General features: G+C 54.4%; 4 protein-coding genes across 4 annotated transcripts; 2 read left to right on the plus strand and 2 right to left on the minus strand.

Annotated features, from left to right (window-relative positions):
• Positions 1 to 13,180: 13,180 nt before the first annotated feature.
• UCRPA7_3850 (putative lmbr1 domain-containing protein) lies at positions 13,181 to 15,378 on the minus strand (the record flags this gene model as incomplete). The annotated part of the gene is made up of 2 exons (XM_007916419.1): positions 13,181 to 15,023; positions 15,074 to 15,378. 2 exons carry the CDS (start codon positions 15,376 to 15,378, stop codon positions 13,181 to 13,183), a joined length of 2,148 nt encoding a protein of 715 aa, XP_007914610.1.
• Positions 15,379 to 17,177: 1,799 nt separating this feature from the next.
• Positions 17,178 to 18,740, plus strand: UCRPA7_3851 (putative aldehyde dehydrogenase protein; the record flags this gene model as incomplete). Its single annotated transcript, XM_007916403.1, has 1 exon — positions 17,178 to 18,740. The coding sequence occupies one exon, from the start codon at positions 17,178 to 17,180 to the stop codon at positions 18,738 to 18,740; it is 1,563 nt and encodes a 520-aa protein (XP_007914594.1).
• Positions 18,741 to 19,810: 1,070 nt separating this feature from the next.
• UCRPA7_3852 (putative guanine nucleotide exchange factor-like protein) lies at positions 19,811 to 21,668 on the plus strand (the record flags this gene model as incomplete). The annotated part of the gene is made up of 3 exons (XM_007916442.1): positions 19,811 to 19,948; positions 20,007 to 21,271; positions 21,344 to 21,668. The coding sequence occupies 3 exons, from the start codon at positions 19,811 to 19,813 to the stop codon at positions 21,666 to 21,668; spliced, it is 1,728 nt and encodes a 575-aa protein (XP_007914633.1).
• An 806-nt stretch (positions 21,669 to 22,474) lies between these two features.
• Positions 22,475 to 23,777, minus strand: UCRPA7_3853 (hypothetical protein; the record flags this gene model as incomplete). Its single annotated transcript, XM_007916444.1, has 2 exons — positions 22,475 to 23,573; positions 23,638 to 23,777. 2 exons carry the CDS (start codon positions 23,775 to 23,777, stop codon positions 22,475 to 22,477), a joined length of 1,239 nt encoding a protein of 412 aa, XP_007914635.1.
• Positions 23,778 to 24,904: the final 1,127 nt, after the last annotated feature.

Raw genomic sequence — 24,904 nt, forward strand, 5'->3', positions numbered from 1 at the left:
GGTGACACTTCGTATATTGACCTGTGAGCGAGGTTCGGCGCGAATCCGCCGATTTGAATTTCTGCTCCTTTTATGTCAGGATTCGGATCCAAGATCTGCAGTCCAGTTCGGCTGAATTGAGCTTGACACGGCCCGAGATCCAACGACGTTGATATGAAACTTGAGTCTTGCGTGCTTTGTACGCTGTCCCAAATTGAGATACTGCCGATTCTGTGATTGAGATAGCTTGAGGTGGCTTCAGACAGGTGAACGAAGAGACTGTGGCCTTTTTAATTAGCATACGCCGTCGTTAACGTTGTAGCAATCTGTCTCCCGCAAACCGGAGTCGAGCGCCTGAGACTCCGCATCACTATGTCTGCTCTAAACGGAAAGCGGGCCTACCTTCCGCGCCGTTACTCGCCCGAGCCGACACAGGAAAAATGGAGATAATGGGCCGTCGGTTCAAAGGCATCACAAGAGATGATAAGAGATCAATTCGAACTCGTCGTAAGTTGGGAACTTTCCCAATTGAGCATGTGCGATGGCTTCATCGTCTTAGGAACACCTTGGTGACTAACCCAAATTCCCGCTAGGACCCCTTTGCGTGGAAACGACAATCTCGATTACTTGCGCATCTTCTGGATCCTGGAACCTCGCAATCACGATGGATTTGACATAATTCCCATCCAATTGTAAATCTGCCGAGGCCGAGAGCGCCTCGCCATCAAGAGAATATTTGGAGACCTGAACCAACCAGACCTGCCGCAATAATATTTCACGGCAACCTTACTTGAAGCAGAACGAACTGCGAAATTGGGTCGTATGGTCGCCGATCGACGGACCATCCGTTTCCCCATTACGTGCTCCTTTGTTGCAGATGAGGCTGCGCGTGTTGACAAAGCTCAAGCTCAAGCTCTTCGACAGCGGCGGGTGTGCCGCCTCCCCTCAGGGCGAGTTCTCGTCGGATAGCAATTGGCACCTGTGGTTGGGTGCCTGCGAGAAATTGGAGGCTCCCGAGTGGTGCGCCGCCGCCGCCTCGGGAACATTTCCTGCATGGAGACGGTTTCCGCATGAACTGTGGCGTTCTGTAGTGCTCGTCCGGCCAGAATGGAACGAGGCATGGCCAGGCACCGGAATATGCACAGGAAAGGAAAATAATAGGGGATCGAAGGCATGCTTGCGAGACTTACCTCCGCGTCCCGTTCCGTTGAATCGGATCAATGCCCAGACACATGATCGACGAAGGACGCATGTGCTATTTCTGGCGCCAGAGTTCACATCGAAAGGCGCGGAAATTGCTCGAAGCCTTGTCCCTGACCTTGTTGATACTTGCTGCCCAATCTTCGCAATGGGGGAGCCCAAAAGGTTGCCCCTCGATGGATCACACCAAGTGAGCAGTCACTCCGTAGGGTAGGTCATCCAAAGACGCGAGTAGGTCGAGGCCAAGGGAGGGTCCTCTCCCTACCAGGGTTTAGATGCGAGTGGCTCTTCAGTAACCGTAAGTGAACAGATCTCACAGAGGCTGTGTGAATAGGGTCAGATCGACATGTCTTTTCGTGAGACTAATTTCGATTTCAATAAACGGCCCACGGAAGCTCAGCTGCTGCTACCTATATCAATCTTGGTTATCAATTATTTCTGCTGTGCTACGCTCCCCCGGAAGCACATACCATCCCGCATAATGAGATGGGTGCCACCTCAATACCGCCTTACCAGCTGTGTGTTACTCGTCACAAAATTGCCACCCCAATCTTGGTATTCGGGTGCTGCACACAAGTCACATCTAGGCAAGGCGAAGGAACCGCGCCTTACTCTGTCTTTGACCACTGGCTGGCTTTTGTTCTGTAGTTCCGCGCCATGCAAGCCTGCTGCACTTAGTTGCAGCTGCAGATGCACAACATGCTCTCCAGAACTAAGGTAATCTCTTCAACCTATGCCGATCTGCATCTGATAGAGCCGTTGTGGACCAACGAAGATTGGCCCCTGCAGGTAAGGCTGCTTGTTATTCACCGTTCGACTTGACAGATGCAGGAGCATTGAGAACTTGAGATGAATGACCCTATGAGCTCGGACAGTTACATGCATAATGTGGACACTGGCAGTGCTTTAATCCACTCCAGTGGTGTTGGTGTGAGATTTGGCGATCGCCAGGAATACCTACCCTTGGAAACCTGCAGTGAACATGTTCACTAGGTTGGCAGGCCGGGCTTTTCACTAGTGAATTGCGAGGGACGGCCCGGTGACCGGTCCAAACTCAGGCAGGGACAAGGCTTCTTAATGTTTTAACATTCGTCACACTGATGAACTTGTGCCCAAGCACTGCACCGCACAGATATTAAGGTCTTCACTGGCCGAACGCATGCCCATTTCTGCAAAGTTGGGGAAAGTTGCATGACTCTATTGCGGAGCTAGACTACCAGAAAGGTTGAGTCTTGCATAGACGGACAGGATTTTATGGCACTGGCATGGAGTGCATTCGTGGCGTCCTTTCAAGTGCTGGGAGGGAAAGAGCCATCTCGTCGGCTTGCAACAAGTTGGTGCATGTCCTTGTCAGTATCGACTTCTATTTCTGAATCTCTCGTTGTGACAGTTGTGCATGTGTCATTAGCTGAGGTTTCTTCTAGACTTGTTGTCAAGACTGTCTCAGGAGGTTGGAGACTTCGCTCCTCATTTTGACACAATATAGCCAGTTGCCTGAAGTGTGTTCAAACGTAAGAGGCATCAACAATAACAGTCTGCAAAACTCGATGATGCAGTCGGCCACTGAGATGTGACGGAGCTGCCTAGGCAGCCAGATCATCGAATAGCTAGAGCCGATGAGCGGGCTAAAGAGCCACCTCGGCAAGATTTTCGTACTGCACAAGGTTGCGTTGCTTCTTGAAGCCAGCGGTGGGCCTTGCTCTGGCGACTGTCCTTAAAGCCCACAGAATAGCCCCTTTTTCTTTCCGTCATCTCCTTGAAGAGTTGTCTCACTTTAATTCTGACGTTCGATGACTTACTCTTGGCGAGTCAACGACGTCAAGGTTGCTGGCCTGGAACAGGCTCGGTCTACTTTTCTGGGAAGCGCGTAGCACTGTCGTATCCTGTAGAGGGACGGCAAGTGAACCTCGTGATAACGAAATCGACTCCCGACTACAGAAAAGGAAAAGAACCGGGCGATCCAAATGCTAGGGCAGCGACTGTTTTTGAATGAGGGTTGCAGTCGGAGCCCAACGTGAGAACGCCATAGTAGTAGATTCTCAGGCCGCAAAACTAATTGGAGGTGGCGCGTGACATGAACTTCTGCCTGGGTTCGCTGTTGGTTTCGAACGTCTGTGAGATTTCGTGAAATGATGTTGCAGTGGTGGTCGGCTTTGTCATAGGCTTTGAGATTGTCCAATTTTGGCAGCGGGTGCCGGCGGTGGCCCAGATAATCGAATATTACATCTTACGAATACTTGAATTACATGCTGGTTTCACTGATCTATGAGCCATCGATGAGAGTGTTTATCAATATTCGTTCGTCACTGGCCCCCCGAGATAGTCATTTTGTGTGAGGACATAAATTTGAGGCATTTCATGGAAGCTTGTAGGCCCACGGGCCACGGGTTTCATCGGCTGTCCCGGGGAGAGGAGGATGCAAGTCAGTGGTGTTGTCATCGTCGGACTTTTTCGAGCGCCCGTTGCGTGTTGGGTCCCATCGAGACACTCGCTTTGTGGGAGTCCAATGAGTGGCCTCCGGGACAGCGTTCTGTGGGATTTCTTTTTTGCTTTTTCGATGAAAGAGGTGGTGTTCATGGTCGCAGTTTTGGCCGCAGTGGCTTGATGGCACCAGGCGCCTTGGGTCCTTGCATTAGAGGAATTGCGCATGCATGTACGCAGCCGCTGCTTCCCACCCGCAACCTTCCCCCCGGGAAGAGGCCTGGTATTAGCCGAGATGCAATATGACGACTAGCTAAACCTGCTAGGGTGGCTCGGATCTAGGGGACCACGACGCCTGCCCAACAGCCCAATCGATGATCGATGGATCATTAGGTTTGGGCGTCAATGCGGTGAAGAGCCAGCAGTGGTAGTCGGACTGAAAGATCTGGAAACAAGACACAGAAAGCTAGGTATGTGGGGCTCGCCTGGTAAGGTCCACGGAGGAGAAGAGCGGCTTTGTAGCATCGAGGAAATCGAAGCCCGCTGAAATGATGTTTGGACGGGACTGGACTAGCTAAGTGGCTGCTGATGCTGACCGGCCAGGGCCGCCCAGTTCCAGTCCCCATATCCTAGCGGGACCCAAGTCGTTGGGACGGGACGCTTAGCACTGTAGGTCAGACCCTCAGCCCCAGAGAGCTCCTGTCTCGCCTGGGAAGAGGACACACGGCTGTATTGCTCCATTCGTGACATGATGCCCGACATGGTTTGGCCCTGAATCGATCACATTTCCCGGGCACTTGGATAGGGCCTAGAATCGACAGAATCTGGTGGGGATCATCTTGTCAAGTAATGAGCTTTGATGTGGAATGCCTCAGACGTGTGTCATGGCTGAACCAGGACACTGCGACAAGTACTTGAGCTTGGATCATGACATGAAGTGATTTCCTACCTACCTCCCCATAGAAGTAGCCCAATGGACACACCGGGTTTCGAAATGGCAAGCTGGGGTCGCGGAGAGGCGCTACACGACCTCGCTCTGTCGTGGAGTAACGCAATAATCAAAGACAGTGGTAAGCTGCAGGTTATGACGGTTTCCCATCTGAGGTAACGCCCTGTCGGGGCTTCTCTCCAAGTGTGTGAGTGTGGTACGGTCGCCCTGTTCGTTTTGTTTGGCAAGGCATGTACAATACTTTCTCCTCCCCTGTCTCGCCGGAGTCGCGTGGCCATCGAGGGCCACTCGAAAAGCTGGGCGGAGTGATCTTCCATGGATACTCCTGGGTAGTCAAGTCAGGACTAGTAAGGGGGGAGAACGGCCGAAGAAGCCTCAAGAAGCACATACTTACATATATAAGGTATCTAAGGTGCTAAGATACCTAAGGTAGTTAGGAAGGGCATGAAGTTGCTAATATGACGCAAAATGAGTTGAATCCTGGGAAGATACCTAGGTAGGTACATAGGTAGGTAGCAGTCTTTCTCTGGGAAGCTGCCTTCTGCCATCTAGGTACAGGCAAGAAACGACGGGAAAGACTCAATTCACCTACCTAGGTAGGTACCAGGTAGGCAGATTAGTGGACTAGGTAGGTACCTAGGTAGGTCTGATGCCATCGGACACGCTACTGAGGCAACAGGGAAGGCATGACCGATCGCTGGAAAAACAGTGGTGACGTTGACGGGACCAGGGCCCCTTCCGCCTTCCGCGAGAGGACGAGACAGCCATCAAGCCATCAGTCTAACCAAACCTTGAAAGACCTTTCCGCAACAGTGCTCTAGGGAAGGAACTAGGTACTGCAGCCAACTAAATTCTCATATTAATACCCAGCAAGGCAAGTACCAAAGATGCAAGCGCGCTCAAGGGCCTAAAACTTACCGCTATAAGCTAAACGTGGTGGCGGGAATGGAAGGTGTGGTAGCTGTCTCAGATCCTTCTCAGCCATGGCAAGTGCGGACAGACATGCAGCCTGTCCGTCTCTTTAGCGACAATCATTGCTATGAGGGTATCTCCGAAGTTCGAAAACTTCATCTTCCAAGAGCAGGCAAATACCTAGCTATTGATCCCCGGGCAAGTGAGGTAGGAAATTGCTATCGGGTGCAACCATAGGTAGGTCTTTGAAAGTTGGGAACTCTCATTCACTGCTACTTCATGTTTTGGTATCGTACCAGCTTTCTTTGGTGGGCGTATAATATCATCCTGACAGCAGCTTCTTGAAGGTAACCTCTGTAGGAGTGGATGGCACCTGCCGGTTGCACTACTAAACGGAGGAGGCAGTTGCGGCGCCGTTTGTTTGAGCGTTGATTAATTAGCACACATCCTATTCACAAGGTATGTACCCACCTGACTCGACTGCAGTATCGCTCTTCATCACCATGACCATGACCAGACCACCATGGAACCTTCCACACACGAGTCCTCCGTGTTCGGCAAGGTGAGAACCAACATGTCCAGGCGCCTTGCCTACCTAGGCACGCTGCACAGCTCACCTTATTTAGGTACCTTGGCTGCTTGTTTCTCTCGCAACGGGCAGCATTGCATCACCGGCCGTGATGGTTCATTGATGTCCAACACCACAATAGCGGTGGCTGCAGCATGCCGGCGGGACGATGCCGGTGCCGCCAGTTCGCCAGTTGCCCTCGCTGAGGTACCTTAGCTTGCATGCATGCAGCATTTCTACCTCATACACTCGCAGTAGCTCCTGCTCACCGACTTCCACCTCCGCCTCAAGCTATTCTCCACTACTATCGTGGCATCTCCAGGGCCTCAGGTTCGCGCTCTAGCACCTTTCCGTGCCTACCGAACACACTGGTGCGTCTCCTGGGGCCTCTCCTGGGAACAGCTGACGATCCTTCACCGCGACACTGTGCCAACCGCAATGGCAGCTTTCCAGTGATTTTTCTGGGGTGCCCTGCCACCTTGGCGCTGAGAGCACCCTGCCCTGCCCTGCCTTGTTCTCTCGAGCTCCACTCTCCCGAGGTAATTTACTTCTAATTTCACCTTCACCGCATGCGGTGGAATTTTGCTGGTACCTCGTGGGTCGTAGGCCGGCATAGCTCCCCTTCTCCGGTGCTTGTCGTCTCTATCTATCACCAGTCTCAATCTGGGACATGTGGCTGCCTCCGACAATCTACGGCGTGTTGGTTCTGATGGTAATTTACAGCTCACAATCCCAAGCACCTCGAAGATAGTCGTCAGACGAGATGCCACCTACTAAACTAGAGACAGCTCCAGCACCACGTCGTCATACACGTACAGCTCCAGATTCACCCACTCGTGCGTGCTACTTGAGCAACCCCAGAGCAGCCTCTCGGGATGACGCAGCTAGCTGCCACCCCTGGCGCTTTTGGCGGATAACACTGTCGCCTGTTCTTTGGGAGACCCCCGTACCAGAGTGCCACTACGGGAGAAAAAGCGGTGCTGGTACCGTCCAGCCTATCCATTGCGGGCGAGCATTTCGAGAAGGCATGCCACGAGCAGTGGCAAGTGTGGGTACGGTAGAGCAGGTCAACTGGACAACAAGAGAGATTTTTCATGCCCTACTAGCCGCTTGACTTGCAGGTCAGTCAGTCACGGACAGCACTACTCATGCGTCGAAAGCTGGACGCTTCTCGCCTTTGCTGTCTGGTGCTGCGTGGTGTCCACTAGCGGTGTGTGGTCGTGGTTGTTACTGGATGGAGCGCATTGTTGCATTGTTCTTCTTGTTGATGTTTGTTGCTGATGATGATGTTGACCTCCCCATTTTATCCACTGTTTCCATGCCCATCGTTAGACGCTGAGGGCGAGAATACCTGCTCTGACCGGTCCAGTCCCTGCTGACTTGCGGTATGTACCTGGTCATTTGCCCTATGCTGGTCATATTGGACAAATGAGGTAATACGGACGATACGTACCTCCTCCCTCCACTTGTCTGCACAGCCAGACTCGCCAGAGTCGTCATCAGCATACTGCATAGTAGGCACCGCCGCCGCCGTCGTCTCTCATCAGCGATTGCGAGCCCCCGAAAAGGTCGTTTGCCGGCGGCCTGGAAGTTGCTTGAGATCCTGATCTTCCACCATCTACATTACACGGAGAGGAAGATCGCTGTCTTCTCGCTTGCCCAACCAGTTGGGGCCACACACAAGTACTGTACCTCGCCAATCCCCAGCGAGGTGGCCAGGGTGGTCGCCCGTTCTTCATTTCGGGGGCCGTTTTGTCGGGTCGCCAGGGTACCTAGGTAGGATCGGGCTTTGCCAAAGGCAGGTAGGAGGTTCTCAAATCACCAGCTTCACTTTGGCTCCTTAACGCATGTGCCTCTCGCGCTATCACATTTTACCTCTGGGAACACTACGCTACAGGGGAAAACGTCGTCCTGTTGCAGTTTAGCTCTGAACCAACCATACCCAACCGAAGGAAGCACCATCTAAGCCCTGTCGTGGCCTTAGCACCACCGCACCAGGCATGGGCCCCCTGTCAGGTAGCTGCACCCCGGCTAGCAGGCACCACAACCCAGGTGCTCGTCTCTAAGCCCTCCTCTTCCCCCATGCCCGGTTCCAACAGGCCCCAGCTAGACAGTCTGATAAGAAATGGCGTGGGACAGCAGCTCAGAAAGCAATAACTGCAGAAAAAAATAATCAAAAAGGCGTGGCTTCCCTTCGCTCTGGGTTTCTTAGAGAGCTGAGAGGGGTTGGTTGGCTGCAAGAGCTTGACCACCAAGGATGCTTACATCGAATCACCAATACCTCTGCCGATATTACTCTCCCATTTCGTTTTAAAAATATAACATCGAATAACCACGGCTTGCTGCTGCTGACCGGGCTGAGTAGGCTTGCGCCGTTGCCATCCTCTAGTCCCACGGACAGACTACCTACCTCAGCATTATCAACAGCAGCTTCGGCCGTCACAGAAGCTTGGCCACTCGCACCGACGACGTTGACGACCGGGACACATTACGAGGCAAGAAAGACCTAAACGAACTTGGCTGGGCAGCTTCATCCATTCACGCTGCGACCTTGTCGCCTAGCGTTATAGGCCTGCGGTCCATTCATGAGGCAAGGCAGCCCATCAGGATCATGAGTGGTTGGCTCTGCTCCATTCATCCCACGCTATCAACACAGCTATTCGTGCCTCGACTACTCGCGGGCGCACTGGAACTGTCATCCTATTACTGTCAGCGAGCGTTCACCCCCCTAAAGACGATCCGCTCTCCGTCTTAAAGTAGCTACTCTGCAAGTTCCATTCCCCTACCGTCGTCCAACCTGATCTACTTGCTGCTACGACTCCCCTATAGTGGCGGGCCTGTCCTTTTCGGGCGCTCCCTATATCCTTGGCTTTTAGATATCTATCTCCTGCTGCTGCAGAGCTCGTAGCAGTTGGTGGTCCGCGGTAGCCGGGCTCTTAATCGTCTAGCTACTGGCCGCCATATAGTTGCGGCCTCGGCTGGGTCTGGTGTGATCACTGACAAAAAGCAAGACGCGATAAATTCAGCACGACTTTTTGGGAGTGGCCATCTCTGAAAAAAATCATTCGCCCTGGCGGTCCATTCGGTACCCTGGTGTCCCAACGAGACTCCCCGGAGTCGATTTGAAGGAGACAACCAGGATCATAACAGAAACATTCCCCAAGCTTCAGAGGGATCTTTTGGTGGACAACGTGGGAACTATCTGGCGAGAGACAATATCGACGAAGCAGCCGGTTCGTGTCATTCGGAGGCGTGTAGTGGTGGTCAATGTCCCGGTCCTCGAGACCAGGGCGACGGGGAAAAGGTCTCGATGTCGCAGAGGGGACCTGCGCCTCGCCCTCCTTCCCGTCGATCGTCCAAGTCCCCAACAAGAGAAGCGCGGCCCCCCTCTTCACAGCTAGGAACCCGAAGTCGCGATGACGCTTCACTCGAATCAGCCCACGACCCTGGCGGACCCTTGATTGCCCGTGCCAGTGGGCGGACTTCTCAGGTCTCGGCGAGAACTATAGATGTTCACAATATCTTGAACCCCCCCGAATCTCATGTAACATACCAAGTCGCACCTGTACCCTCGTCCCATCCCGGTGGTGAGCATGGTAGCTCTCCTTCTAATATCGGACCTGGTCAATACAGCCAACGCGCCTCGCCTTCCCATCCATTCTCCAGCCAGGGCCAATCGCACCCGTCACTTCCACAGGGTTTCGTGCCAGTACCTGGGGGCCCCGTCCCGCCAGGTCCTCCACCGCCTTCTGAGAAGGGTCGATCACCAACGAGCAGCCATATCTACTCGCCATTGGGACCTGGGAGACGGATCTTGACGCCAAAGTCGAGAGTGGCAAGTCTGAATAGGGGCGTGATTCCGAGATCAGCTGAACAACCGCCCCCTATCCCATTTCCGCCTCACCCAGCAGCCAGAATGGGGCAGCATGAAGCCGCGTCTTACTCTGGAGGCCCGGCTCAAGCTATGCCGCCTCATTTTACACCCTCACACGCTGGCCAAGGGTCAGTAGCATCAACTACTGCACCTTCTATTGCAACTCCGCCGAGGTCTCTCTCGCAGCCGCTGATGGGAAATCCTCAACACTCAGAGTTATCGCAGCCGACACAACAAAGTGGGTATGATATGGGGAGGAGGACGCCATCATATCCAGCTGGAACTTCCTTTGGGCCAGGTCTACCTCAAGGGAGGGGACTCGCTCATGCTGGCCCTTCGGGCGACGGTCGTTGGTCAGCAGCTCTGATGAGTTCTATTCAGTCCGGTGGTGCTTCATCCAGAGGCATGGCGATGGACCAGGGACAGCATGTCATCACAATAACGCCCAGCTATGGAGAGGAAATCCACGTACCAGTCGATATACATCAAGCCTCGAAGCAAGCAGACGAGAAGAGGCAACGCAACGCCGGGGCATCGGCTAGATTTCGTCTGCGGAAGAAAGAGAAGGAAAAAGAGGTCATACATGGGCTACAGAGGCTTGAGCAAGCTGAGCGGGAATACGTAAAGCAAATTCAAGACTTGAGGGCAGAGCGAGACCATTATCGGAATGAACGCAATCGTCTGCGAGATATTGTCTACCGAACCCCAGGCATTCGAGAATTAGCAGATCAAGGCCCGCCTAGCCCGACCTCGACGAGGAGTGGTGGTTCACTGGGAGGATCACTTGGGGGCTCTTTCGCTGCTGAGAGTAGCAATCTAGGCTTCCAACCAGTTGCGCCAGCCCATCCGCCGCCCTTCTCGAGTGGTGATCCCTCGATGGAAAGACCCGCTCGACGGCGAAGAACGGATCCAGCCCCTGAATTCACGACACCCACATATGGTACACCGACACAAATGCCAAGTACCCTCCCGCCCATCACCCAATCCGCCTATGGACTGACTACATCGTCTCCTCATCCCTCAGCTTCACCTGGAAGCGCCAGACTACCTCCCTTGCGGCTTGATCAACCTGGGGTATCTCCTACCTCAGAGCACCCTCCACTACCGGGAGGACCTCCGCCGCAATTGCCCCTACCCTCAGGGCAGTATACACAATACGGCAGGGCACCTCACGAGACAGGCTGGGCTACGGGCCCTCGAACCCACCGAGACCCGGAACCACCACGATAGGCGTTTCGACAGTCTCGTGGCTTCCACTCACTATATTGTTCCATACGTTCGGCGTGTAAGATACGGTGAAAATCGGTCGCGATTACGTTACCGAGCGCACACCTCCTTCTATCTCTAACTTCCTATGGAGTCTCTACGGATATACAGCTTGTTTGTGGTTTTGCGGGATCTTAGCAGGCTCTTGTTTTCCTGCTGGTCACACAAAGAGGTGCATAAGTTCGGGCGACCGACAAGAGGTTCTCAAAATTCGGAGTTATCTTCTACTTTTCATGGGGCATGGGATTTCGACAGGTTGGGGATTCCATCTCACATCGGTGTGTCAGAGGCTTTCACAAGAGAGACCTTGCCACACTTTCTTCGTATAAGTCCTTGAGGGCGTGCCCTCATATGCCTCGCCTCCTTTGACGGCCGCTGTTCTGGGCGCATCGGACAAAATCTGCAGCAAAAAGGGTTTCGACCACGACCGAAACGGCCTGCTAGGTGTTATGGTGTTATGCCTTTTTAGGGAAGGTAGTTTGACTTTTTATCTTTGCCTGTTTATTGTCTTTTGCCCTGTTTGTGCCAGTTGCTTTTATGTGTCTTTTCCGCTGTTCTCAAGAGCGTTGATATCACCAGATTGGAAATCCTGAGTTGGCAAAGGGACTGGACCGGGATGGGACATTGGGATGGTAGGGATCCAGGACAAAGTGCCCCCATTGTCATGCGACCCAAGCGCACTTGGGCTCTGTCACTCGGTGTCTAGGAGAAAGATATTGCTATTTTGGAACTTCTTCATATATGGGGTGTCTGTTTGTATTCCGCTTTGCTCCTTTTCGAAAGGGGAAAGCGTGGCGAGGGTCGATTATCCATCTCTCATCTATACTGGCGTAGACTGGTTTTGCCCATCAAAGATTGCCCCCAACTCACGTTGCTTCATTATCATTATCATCATCAACAACAACAGCAGTTTACCTTATCTAGAAGATACAGAACCAGATTGGTACCAGGCCTCGTGGTAGTGTAGGGCACCAACAGAACCTACCCACAGGCGCAGCAGCGGAAGCCGCCATACAGAATAATAACAACTTACTTACTTACCTACCTTGCTACGACTAAGACTGACTGAGATTTGCCGTGACTCTTTCGTGAGCGTGCGCGTGCGCTTCGCTTATTTCTTTTTGGCCTCGGATTAACTCGAAAAGATGAGATGAGCAATGTGAGCAGCTGCGCAAGTGAGCAGCAGGGGCCGTATCTATTGGGCCAGGAGACGCCGCGTGCGTATTACTTGCAGGCTGATGAGGGCGCTGGCGGAGCAGATGGGATGGCGATGGATCGTGCCTTTCAGACGGCCTCGTCGGGACACATCACATCACACCCACCCCTGAATGGAAGGCGAGGCTAGGAAGGGAAGGGGGGGATCCATACATAGCTGCTCGCGTTCGACGTACGTAGACGTAGCACAGCATCAGCGGCCGGGAATGACGGAACAGCACGTCAGATATAAATAGCCCATAATAAGGTAAGGTGCTTGCTTGCTTGGTTGCTTGCTTGCAGATACAGGCCAGCAGCGGAGCACAGCATAGCACAGCATAGCATAGCATGCATACCTACCTAGCATAGCAGCGCCGCACCGCACCGCACCGTTGACGTGCAGCAGACAGACAGATAGACAGCGGGCTGCCCGCTGCGATCAAGGATCAAGGATTCAGGCAGCCGGGACGGAAATGGGGCAAAAAGTCCAATCGGTTGCAAATGCACGCACACACGACAGCCATAGCTACCAACCCACCGGTGGATTCGGACGCTCGTTGTCGCTCGGGTACTTTGCTCAGCCTCGCAGCTGATGTGATACGGCGGGAAGCTAGAGGGTGGCCAGCGGCCCAGTCACTTGGTAAAGTACAGCACCTGAGCAAAGAGGGTGGGTAAGTGTATGCCTTGCAGATGCACAAGGGAGGTAAGCAAGTAAGTCCATTTGACTTTTCTTATTAAACCGATATAAAATAAATACAAAAACGCTAGTGTATTATTATACATATTACTCGTTTGGGGCTGGCGCTTCGCTCGCAGTCTAGAGCCTGATTCTCCCGCCGTCATTGCCGCCGCCGAACCAGCGCCGGAAATCCGAGTCGTTCCGGCCGGCTGCCGGCCGGCTCCCCTCGCCGCCGTCATTGTTGCCCATCCACTTCGGCTTCTTGATGTCCTGGAACCACTTTGGCGTGTCGATCGTGTCGACCGTGTTCTTGATGCGATGCCCCAGCGCCGCAAAGAAGTTGTCGTCGTCTGCATCCCCGTCGAGCGGCGTCCGTGACGACTGTCCGATCTGCCGGCCTCCTCTAGATGTCGAAGCAGCCCCGGCCGTGCTTCCCACTGCGTTTGGCGACGTGCCAAAGGGTGTGATTGGGGTTTCTGTGCGCCGGGACCCGGGGATCGAGAGTACGGGCGCGGCCCGTCCCGATGGACTGTCTGTCCGGCCTGCAGCTAATCGCGCCGCGGCAGCAGTTTGTCGAGATCTGATAGAAGTGCCGTGAATCTCGCGCTCGATGAGATCACGACCTTCGCGCCACGATCCGGTCCCGTAGCCTGACTCGTTTTCTTCGTCCTGGTCATCGATAAGATCCGCAAAGCCGAAGAACCGCTTCACCTTGCCATAGAGCCCGAACAGTGTTGCGCATACAGGCACAAGGATGAACAAGGGGAAGAGCTTGTCGAACCACTCGCCCAAGGGCGTCAGGACAATCAGCTGCCCCAGGAACCCGTAGAAATTCGTCTTGGTATATACCTCCGCAGAGAGGAATGTGAGGAAGTTGTATGATAGCGGAACGCTAAGCCTGGCGACCTGCGAGGCGTACCAGAAGGCAGACTCGTGGGCTGTATTGCGCCGTACGAGGGCACGCCCGCGCCAGACCTTGATCTCGGTAATTGAAGTCAGAGCAGCTGCACACATGTAGAGGATCCAGAACGATGCTATGAGCTGGCCAGCAAACCCGACTTGCCCCTTATCGCCTGTCCAATGATGCACCACCGTAAGACTGATAATAGATAACTTCGGCAAAGTTGTCTTGCCGACCTTGACAATCTCAGACCAGACGATACAGGCCGAGGCAAGTCCAAGGAAACCGCCAAAGAATATCCTTGCGTAAGGGATGAAATGGTAGTGGTAGAGATATCTCGTATAGGGGTTGAGAAGATCGAAGCGATCCCAGAAACCAGAATGGGGGGATCGCTGACCGAAATCGAGCTTCTTGGAGCCTGCCGAGTCCAGGATTGCTTGCGTGTCTGTGGCATCCTGCAACAGCTTATTCCATTCACCCGCATATCGCGATCGAGCATGCCGAGCTCTAACCAGCTGTCTCGTAAGATCCGCCATATATTTCTCGGTGATAACTGTTGGAAGAGCGCGCGCTTCGCCTGAGCCTTGCAATATGCCTGGCCGCGGATGTGCCTCGGGGAGACTGGTCATATCCACGAGTTCCTCGATCCAGTCCTGGAAGTCTCTTGCGCTGCCTACTTTGCGCCGGCTCAACTCGGATACCTGAATCTCGACGTCTTCCAAATTCATGTCCGCTTCCTCCATCTTCTCATATAACTTGGGAGCTTGCGACTGGATGCGACGAAGCCTTTTGCTGATACTCGCATCTCGTATCAGGCGGCGCGGGATTGCGACTAGACCGTGGCCCATGAGGTAGATGGCCAGGGCGAGACCCCAACAGTACGCAAGGGCCATGACCAAACCCTTCAGCTTCGAAGTCGGCGGCGCACCGGAGGATATGAATACATAGACCAGCCCGAGGATGCCGGAGCCGAAGACCATTGCATAGTATTGCGCATTTTCGCGGAGGGAGTATAAAAGCTTGGCTTTGGGCTCTCGGTATCCCGCATCGGAGTATTCGCCAAGTACAGGAAGTATAAACCTGATGAGACGTTAGAAAGTAGCATGCGACAGGCTGCGGGCTTCGCGCACCATGTGAGAGCAAATGTCAGCCAGTACGTTATCCTCCACGATGCGCGCAGCACATTCTCGGGGAGCCAGATGCCCCTTGTCGCAACATCGTCTGTCCGTGCGCCGGAGGCCAGATCAATCGGGACGAGGAGGACGATGCCTGCGGGTAGCCATAGTGCAAAGAAAACGGGAACCAGCAAGTAGGCGGGTGTAGTTCGCAGCGGGAGGTAGTGGCGGAGGATGAGGAGGACGATGAGGGAGAGAACGAGCAGCGCGAGGCCGGCGAAGACCTCGGATGAGACGGCCGAGGCTGTAGCAACCATCATGATGGATGTTGACATGTTTGTTGCTCCATCAAGTCGATGTTTTGCTGTTGGCGGGAGATGAAGTGAAGTGTTGGGAAAGGTGAAGTGGGTGACGAGGCTTCCGGTCTGCGACGTTTACCTAAGGTAAAGGTGGTTTAGCATGTGGTCGCCCGGATTAAGAGATGATTATGTCACACGACTAAATGTACTGTGTGGCTGGACCCAGGCGCTGCAAATTGCGGCGGGCACTACATCTCGAATTTGCAGGGGTTTTACAGGGTCCTGAAATGACGTAGCGCCAAACCAAATATTGCAGCAACAAACAGAACTGAAGACTTTTGAAGTGAAGTGACGGACAATAGAACGGTAGACTTTCTAGAGTGAGACAAGCAGCCTTTCCTCTACTAAAGACAATGCTCTGAGCATACCTACCTAAACAGACATGCGCCTATTTCACTTCATCTCAGTACCTACCTAGGTACCTAGGTTACCTTACCGTACCTTACTGACCTTTGGCCATGGACTTGCCTAACAGATTGCGTACTCTCTGTCTTGAGTCCGGCATGAAATACTCCAAATAAGGTGGGTTGCCAGAGGGGTAGTTCTTGCTCACTGTGGAGTTCTGGTAGGGTAATGGCTAGGTACCCGTAGGTAGGCACGGCGCTGACCAGAATTTGCAAGAGAATGATGCTGAGAGGCAGTAGGATTACAGCCGAACATCTTTGTCTTACTTAATATATATCTCTTCGAGCTGCCAACTACTTCTGAAGATAGATCTAGAGCGATCTGCCTGCCTTTGCGCCGGCTGTCAGTGTTTTATCTTATCCGCACACGCTGCTCCGTGTCCGGCGCTGGAGCTCCTGCCGGGCGGGGCCAGTCAGCGGCTTGTCACGGCAGCAGGAGGAGGAGGTATTTGAGGGGCCACTAATGTTAGCATAGTAACGCTTGGGAGCATTTAGGAGCCAGTAGCTTAGGACTTGATGCCCGAAAGAGGCAGTTTCACGCGGTCATCGAGGCTACTGCAACAGTTTACTATGCAGTAGAACGTGGCCCAGGTGCCGTAGAACGAACCAAGTCCCGCTGCTGCAGCCGCTGGAGAATTTGGTCTATCTAACGTCCCTTAACGGCAAGGATCAAGTTGCCGAGGAGGGCATCTTTTTGGGCCCGCCGGTGCATTATGAAGTAATCCATTCCATGCAGGTGCAAAATGATCCCGCGATAAGGCTCCTTGACTGGTCGGCGATAAGAGAAACCTCCTCGACCGTGTCCATGTACCTACCTAGGCAAAGGCTGGTGTCAAGCTTTCTCAATAGCCCAGTGGATTGAAGAGAGTGAGCACACCTAGATAACATGGAAGCTAAGCTGAAGAAGACCCTGGAAGGAGCTGCTTTACATAGCAGATGCCCTAGTAGATGGAGTCGGAAATCTGCGATCGGCTCCCCCACCTCGTTGGCGGCCTGTCCGCCGCCGTCTCTGCGCTGGGCTGTGACACATTTACTTCCCGTTCGGGATTACACACATCAGTGACCAAGTGAGGGGCAGCCGCGAGAGCTAGGGCAGAGCTTGCTATCCATGCCATGCCGTTGTCTCCTCCTGCTCCTCCTGCTCCTACTGCTGCTGTCTTGTCACTGATAAGGATGTCCCTCACCCTCGCTCGACATCCACGATTCTTGTCTTCCTTTCTTAAGCTTGCAACTGGCCCAGAGTCAACCTCCATCATACCGTTGTCTCTCAAGGCAGCTCCAGTCCACATTCATCGTGTCCGCAGACCTTTCTCTGTATCCACTCGTCTAAGCTTCAGTCAGTCTCAACCGCTCAGGATGGAGGTCGAGCTCACAGCCCCCAACGGCAAGACGTGGTCCCAGCCGCTGGGTCTCTTCATCAACAACGAGTTCGTCAAGAGCAGCAATGAGCAGAAGCTTGCTTCTATCAACCCCGCGTATGTCATCTCCCTCCCCTCCAGGCTCTCACCCACCAATGGAATGGGACATTGCCCCACTAACACGCGAATCAGTACCGAGGAGGAGATATGCTCTGTCTACGCAGCCACTGCCGATGACATCGATGCCGCCGTCAGCGCTGCCCGCAAGGCCTTCAAGGCTCCTACCTGGAAGTCTCTATCTGGCACCGAGCGGGGCGCTCTCATGAGGAAGCTTGCCGACCTGGTTGAGCAGAACGCAGAGATCCTCGCCACCATCGAGACGCTCGACAATGGCAAGCCCTACGGCGTCGCCCTCGGCGAGAACGTCCCCGAGTTTGTCAATGTCATGAGGTACTACGGCGGCTACGCCGACAAGAACTTCGGCCAGGTCATCGACGTCGGCCCCACCAAGTTCGCCTACACCGTCAAGGAGCCCCTCGGCGTCTGCGGCCAGATCATCCCCTGGAACTACCCTCTGGACATGGCCGCCTGGAAGCTCGGCCCCGCGCTGTGCTGCGGCAACACCGTCGTGCTGAAGCTCGCGGAGCAGACGCCCCTGTCTATGCTGTACGTCGCCAAGCTCATCAAGGAGGCTGGTTTCCCTCCCGGTGTGGTGAACGTCATCAACGGCTACGGCAGGGAGGCCGGTGCTGCTCTTGTGCAGCACATCCATGTCGACAAAATTGCCTTTACCGGCAGCACCGTCACCGGCAAGGAGATCATGAAGATGGCCTCGGCTACCATGAAGAACATCACGCTGGAGACCGGCGGCAAGTCGCCTCTGGTCGTGTTCGACGACGCCGACCTTGATCTTGCTGCGACCTGGTCACACGGCGGTATCATGAGCAACCAGGGACAGATCTGCACAGCCACTTCGCGAATCCTGGTGCAAGAGGGTGTCTATGATGCCTTCCTCGAGAAGTTCAAGAAGACAGTTCAGGAGGTGTCTGTGGTCGGCGACCCGTTCGAGGAGACCACCTTCCAGGGCCCCCAGGTCACCAAGCAACAATATGAGAGAGTTCTGGGCTACATCAAGGTTGGCAAGGAGGAGGGTGCAACAGTCATGCTAGGAGGCGAGCCTGCACCGCAGAAAGGAAAGGGATTCTTCGTTGCACCGACCGTCTTCACCGACGTCAAGCCGACAATGAAGATCTACAGGGAGGAGATCTTTGGACCGTGCGTGGCCATTGTCTCGTTCAAGACAGAGGAGGAGGCCATCGAGCTGGCAAACGACACGACATACGGCCTGGGCGCGGCGCTCTTCACAACCAACATCACCCGCGCGCACAGGGTAGCTCGGGAGATCGAGGCCGGTATGGTCTGGGTGAACAGCAGCAACGACTCGGACTTCAGAATTCCGTTCGGAGGCGTTAAGCAATCCGGTATTGGACGGGAGCTGGGTGAGGCAGGTTTGGCTGCCTACTGCAACATCAAGGCCATTCACGTCAACATGGCAGCGTAAAGTGGGAGAACCTGAAGAGAGAAAATCGACTTCATGTACGATCAGGCAGCTAGCTATGTTAGGTCAACCGTAATAAGGGCGTCACTCAACTATGGGCTTGTTCAACACTTGTGAGACCATTGGCTCAGGTTCTGCACTCTTTTGGAAGACACTCCCACTGGGCGAGCCATTGTGTTCATTTAGAACATCATGAGGAACCTGCCGTATAACATCTCAACCGGCTTCAAGTTACGTCTCCAAGTGCAGAAACTGCATCATCATGCTTTGCCTATCAGTGCTCAGTCAGAGGTTTGACTAGTGTCAGCAATTGTATCGATGTAGTCGGTCTTCTACATATTACTCCATTCCATTCTGAAGGCATGCTTGACCAGCAGAATATAAGGATATGTTAAAGCACACAAGCATACCTGTTTCATTTTATCTGTAAAACCGGTCAATCTCTCAAGTTGAATGCTACGTGTTCTGACAACCTACCTAGACTACGTCGCTTTGGTTTGTGAGAAGCATTCTGGTGTGGCTGTTGAATCTCACGACTGAGCAGCGTAGGTTACACGCCTTGAAAAACACGAGCTAAGACTTCTTAAAGATAGCAATTGATACGAGTACATTTAGACATTTTCTGGGCACGAATTGCGCATATGTAGCATAATGTGGCCGTGTACCGACCTATCTAGGGAAATGCACAGTAGGCAGGCAGTGATAGAAGAAAGTGTTAAGCTTTTCGCGCTTCAATAAGAGAGAACCTGGCTGCGGCAGGGGAGCTAATCCCTGTTCGTTTCGGCGATCTCTTAGTGCGTAGTGCCAGATGGGCCGAAGAAGCCAGCTGTGCTTCAATTGGAGAGAAATTTGACTACCCCCTACGTTGCGCCTCAGCGTCATCTGTCCTCGCTAGCAGGCACAGGTAGAATTACACCAGTGCCTGCCTGCCAACTTGTTAGGAGTCACATCGACCTTTTGACTTTTTGCCCATCCCTACGCAGCAGGTTGACGATGACCTTTCCTACGAGGTGATACCCACCCCTAATCAAACATAGTCCTAGATCTCCATAGGGGCTCCTTTCGTCGCGACAATGGCGCCTCCCATCCCCGAATCGAAGATCGCCCTCTCCTATCCCCTCTACGCCTGCGACTTCGACCCACAGGACTCGAATAAGCTAATAGTGGGCGGAGGTGGTGGTGCAGGCCGCAGCGGCGTTGGAAACAAGATCGTGAGTTGCCCCTCCCGCTCTTCAGATGGGTTGCAGAGTACTGATTAGTGCATTGTAGACAGTACTGGACGCTTCGCATGAGGCGATCCAGATCGTCTCCGAGGTCGAACTAAGCCGAGACGAGGACAACGTCACCTCCCTTGCCGTCGGACAGCACAAGGGCAGGTCCACACTGGTATATGCGGGTATCAACTCCAGCGCGCAGGACCAGGAGAAGGGCAAGAATGAGCACTTCAGAGTCTTCGGGGTCAACTCGCCGTCAAAGACAAAGGTCGATGTGCGGCAGCAGATCACCGAGCTTGCGAGAACCTCGCTCTTCTCCGCAAAAGAGACAGATGCTTACCAGAGACTGCTGAGGATATCTGCGCCTCACGGTGATGCTGCGCAGGTTGGCGCGGTCGCGACCGGTCTGGCGAAGGAGGCCCAGATCGTACTGTTCGACGTAGCAGCTGGTGGCGGCGTTGCCCCGAAGACGCGTGGGAAGCTCGACATCACAAAAGAAGCTGTGGACTTGGATATAATACAGACGGGAGACGACAAGTACCAGTTGCTCTATTGCGACAACTACGACATCTACATTATGGATGTAGCTAAGGGTAGCACAACCGGACCAGAATGCGTCTACAGCATGCCCCATGATGTTGCCACTGGAGGAGGGCGACCTGTCTTCCGGTCGATTCGATACCTGACGCCGACTTTCATTCTCGCGGTTGGCAACCTCCCAAAGCGAGGCGGTGTGGTGCTCTGGGGTTATCGCTTGCCGAAAACTGGCCAAGAGCCTGGCAAGGCGCGCATAGCAGCCTCCACGAGACTTCCCAAGAGCGTTGCGCAAGCTACGGGTCTGGCGGTTGTCAACCTCTCGCCGCCCACCTCACCTGGTCTGAAGCAGGGCGACAGCCAATTTGTCATTGCTGTTGCCGGTCATGACTTCTCGATATCACTGTACACACTCGAGCACCAGGTCCTGGCAGACATCGACCTAATCGTGAACCTATATCCCCTCCACACCTTCAAGAATGCGCACCACGGATACATCACCGGCATGGCATTCTCTCACTGGACACCGCCCAAGCCGACGGCCCGCGTGCAGTTCCTAAAGCTCGCGAGTGTGTCCATCGGCAACACGGTCTCCGTGCACAGCATCCCCTTGAAGAAGTTCATTGACAAGGCGTCGCCCATCAAGCGTGGCGGCCCGCCGCGCCAACCCCGATATGTTGTTGCGCTGAAGTCAAAGGCGCCTACGATGACCGCCCTCCTCGTCACCATAGCGGTGATTACGGCTCTAATCGGAGTTCTCCTGCAGGGTTTCCTGGAAGTCAAGGGGTACAGCCAGCCGGTACTCGGGGCGCGCAGATTTACTCCGGTGTCATGGCATAGAAATTTCCCTCACACCAGCGCTACTGCACCGGCGCAAGGCTTTTTGGCTGAGCTCCTGGCTGAGAAGAAGCTAGAGAAGGGAGACAACGTGGTCCTGCTAAGCGAGGAGCTGGGCGCCATCGAGGACCCGACCAAGCCGGCCCCGATCCGCGTCGATGCTCACGACGAGAGCACACACGGCGCAGCCAGGACCTGGGAGAACCTGCCGCCGGAGCAGAAGCACCTGTGGAGGGAGCGGCTCAAGGCGGGCGGGCACTGGACGGCGGACATGGGCGAGACGATCTTCAAGGGTGTCCTGTTCAGCGAGCTTGCAGGCGTGGTGGGCCAGGTCGTCGGTGGCTAGGTGCCATGAACATGGTGTCGTGGGTCGTTGCATCATCACATTGCATCACAAGACGGTTGGGACTGGGGGAAAAGAGCGAAGAATGGGCTGTATGACCTGTCAAGACTACGCATGTATGCATCGTTAACTGTAATATGACACTAGTAGCATTCAAAGTGTAGGACCACTGGAAGAACCCGGACAAGGGATTGTGGTAGTACCCAATATCAACAGTCCTGATCAAATGGCAACTCGAGACAGCTGATTATCCCCACAAGCGTGTATGGTCAGTGTCCGCCCCAGGGGTTTTAGAGCGGATTCCTGAAAAACAGAGCAGCTGCCGCTCTACGTCTGAATGCGAGATGAACGCAGTGTCCTCTACAGTCTATTATTAAATTAATTATCTTGTTGGCTTTTTTTCCTTCCTTTCTTTTCAGTAAGACAGCCCTGACGGATGTGAACAGTTGATTCTAACTTTGGAAATTTCTCTTGGGATATCGTACGTGGCCTATCTCTCTAGCATTGAATCAAATCAGATCAGATGAACCCCAACGGGCAGTATGCTTCTAAACCAGACACTCCGTAACCTATTTGGTCGTTTTGTTTCTTTTTTCCTTTACCTTAGATAGAAAAATAAACGATCCAGACCGCGTGAACTCCGTGACACCCATGCTGTTATACACAACACCATGCTCCATACATGCCTTGACGTCTCATCTCTCTCCTCCCTTGTGGCCTCGTAGCTCTCGTCGTGTTCTGATGATATCAAATGTTGTACAAGAAGTCTCAAAGGATGGATGTAGAATCGGGGAGCTAGATAGCCTCCCTTAAAATGGCATCAGGCCAGGGGGCAGCATCGGGTATTCGACGCCGTCAATAATCTCTGTGCCCCAGCCGAGGTCTGCAGACGAGCGCGTCTCGAGGGCGTCGTCGCCGAGGTCGCGCTTCCAGCGCTGGTTGCAGTCGCCGGGGACGAACTTGGCGGCGTCCATGTTGAGGGTCATCTTGACCTCGGGGCAGTAGTCCCAGATGTGCTTGCGCAGGGCGGGCGTGCCCCAGATGCCCGAGTGCAGCGTGTTGCCGCTGCCGCCGGTGTGGTAGCCCATGGGCTCGTAGAAGCCCTCGCGCCAGTCGTCGATGCCGTGCACCAGCTCGCCGTGCTCGGCGGCGTCCTTGGTGCTGTTGTACAGCTTGCCGCTCGCGCCGCCCACCTTGCCGTTGCCCACGTGCGCGCCCTCGCCCGTGTGCATCTCGCCGCTGAAGGTCAGCGACACCGACCCGTTGGCCACCTTGGACCCGGGCCGGTGGCCCAGCCGCTCCGCCAGCCACACGTCCTCGGGCTCCGAGCCGGGCACGCGCACCTGCGACCGCAGCACGTCGATCATGGCGCTCACGCGGCGGATCGACAGGCCGCCGTTGCCGCCCCAGCGGCCGGCCGGGTTCCACGGCGCGCCGATCCAGTCGTACTCGAGGTAGTCGTTGAGGTTCTGCTGCGAGTTGGCGCACAGGATGGAGTCGGTCTGGAAGACGAGCAGCCACTCGGCGGGCTGCAGCACGACCTCGTACAGCCACAGCGTGGTGAGGAACCGCGAAATCTCCTCCTGGGACCCCGTGCTCATGTTCGCGGGGATGTAGGTCAGGTCCAGCTTGCCCAGCTTCACCTGCTCCTGGATCGCCATCGACTTGTTGATGTGCTCCACCGACTCGACGGATCCCATGAAGCGGAAGCGCCAGTCGGGCGGCACGACGCCCATGAAGTGCAGCATGAGAGGGGCCAGGAGGGGGAACGGCCGGTTCTCGACTAGCAGGGCGACCTTGGACTCGTTGTACGGCGTCTTCTGCAGCGAGGCATACTCCAGCGAGACCGAAGGCAGGTAGGGTTCAACGTATGGGAGGGATGTTATTGACAGCCCTACGACTATGGCACTATGATGTTTTCAGTCAGCGATCCGAAGCAGGTGGCGGTTGCATCCAGAAGGAGGGGCCTCACAGGAAGGTGAAGCAGAAGCCAGCCAGGCGTATCCGGCGGGGGATGGCTCCCCATGCCCGCGAGGACAGCTCCTTGCTCTTGTCCCAGACGTCGTTCATGGTCAGGTCCTCGAGCTCATTCTTCTTGAGAAATGAAGACATGGCGGGCAGAAGCGACTATCAGGCCCCAAGAGGCCAGCTGGAGCCTCTCGGGAAAGCAGGAGCGCAAAGCGTGCCAGACAGAGTTTGCCTCAGGAAGCTGAATATGGGCCGCAGGGGGGCCAGATACTCCGATACGAGAGGATGCTTGCGCACACACGCAGGCAACTGCGAATCCGCAATTGGTCGTCGGTGTGATGATCGACCGCCCGACCCCGGGGAAACTCCTCTTGAAGTCAAGCGCGACAGTTCGATCGGTTGCGGCGTGATGTGTTTTTGCTGCAGAACTGCAGGCCTTGGACGTTTCGAGTAGCGGAGGCTGACGCAAGCTTCCCCGTTATGCTTCGCTGGTGGGGGGGGGNNGGGGGGGGGGGGAAGTGAGTGTGAGTGGTGGTGGTGTTGGTGGAGGTGGAGGTACTCTGAAGGAGGAGAAAAAAACGGTGCAAGTTCGTTCAGCGATGGCTATCGTATACTATGCATGCGTCTTGAAGCCATAGAGAATAAAAGAATAATTGTGATCCGGGTGAGGTTCTTTCCCGAGGAGACAGACAGATAGAAAGGGATCAGCAGCGAGGGCGAGGGAAATGAAAGGTGGGCGCGCGCCAGGCAAAGGGAGGCGGATGCAGCAGCATATTTTCGAGATTTTGAAGCGAGGAGGCCCAGAATTGGCGGCGACAGTCGATAGTGGCATCTTCAAAACTTAGGGCGGGTACGGACAAGGTACATCAGGAATACCCTCATCTAGGTTCGTAAGGGTCAGTCAGTACGGGCCCCGGATCTCTCATCCCTGACCACTGCACACCTGCCACAATCATACTGGCGGTCAGTGGCCATTCATACCTACTGTACCCGCCATCCTTAGCAACGAGCAGTTAAGGGCTGTCCCAACCTCACGGAACCTATAGCGATCTGTCAGACCGGGACGATATGCACACTAATGATCCTGAAGCAACCTCGCCTTAACGTTAAGCTATCCTCGGGTACCAGACACGACAAACAGCACCTATTAGGACTCTTGGCAATCAATACATCCCGCTGGCCCAATGCAACCTTGTCAGGCGAACCGTCCGAAGCAAAGCTGCTCGTAATACATTAACTCTTCTATGTCAAAAAACACCACAAGCAGCTCA

Source organism: Phaeoacremonium minimum (assembly GCF_000392275.1).
Source record: "Phaeoacremonium minimum UCRPA7 unplaced genomic scaffold PA7_03_scaffold_292, whole genome shotgun sequence".
Classification (NCBI taxonomy): Eukaryota; Fungi; Ascomycota; class Sordariomycetes; order Togniniales; family Togniniaceae; genus Phaeoacremonium; species Phaeoacremonium minimum.